Raw genomic sequence first — 348 nt, 5'->3', positions numbered from 1 at the left:
CTCTGGGGAGCTCTGCACAGGGGATCTTTCAGGATGGGGGGGTGCCTGTCCGGGGGGGGGGGGGGGGGGGGTCACTCTGTGCACTGGAGCTTGTACCAATCTCTACCTCAGATCCTCCCGGGGTGACTGGGCCCCTGCAGTTTTAACCCCTCGTTGCTTCCTTCCAGAGCCTGTTTGTCCTGCTGGACCTGCTGGGGGCCCGAAACCCGACCATCCAGAACCACTTCCCCCTCACCGCCTCCTGGTTCGACCGGCTCGTCGGCATCGGTACTGAACCTTCCTTCCTTCCAAGGGTGGGAGGGGGCTTGCCCCCCCAGGCACCCGTAGCAGGACAGCTACTCTCCCTCC

At 64.7% G+C, this 348-nt stretch overlaps 1 protein-coding gene across 1 annotated transcript in view; it reads left to right on the top strand.

The window, feature by feature from the left end:
* The window catches only part of QPCTL (glutaminyl-peptide cyclotransferase like), a gene marked incomplete at its 5' end in the record, with an annotated part of 42,230 nt that overhangs the window by 6,325 nt on the left and 35,557 nt on the right, over positions 1-348 (top strand). The window contains one exon of the mRNA XM_026658793.2: positions 168-293. Coding sequence (XP_026514578.2) covers positions 168-293 — 126 coding nt within the window. The remainder of the gene's footprint in view (positions 1-167; positions 294-348) is intronic.

Source organism: Terrapene carolina, unplaced genomic scaffold (assembly GCF_002925995.2).
Source record: "Terrapene carolina triunguis isolate 2854851 unplaced genomic scaffold, T_m_triunguis-2.0 Scaffold517, whole genome shotgun sequence".
Taxonomy (NCBI): Eukaryota; Metazoa; Chordata; order Testudines; family Emydidae; genus Terrapene; species Terrapene triunguis.
Note: the sequence above shows the minus strand (reverse complement) of the source record. Positions and strands in the feature narration are given on the sequence as shown.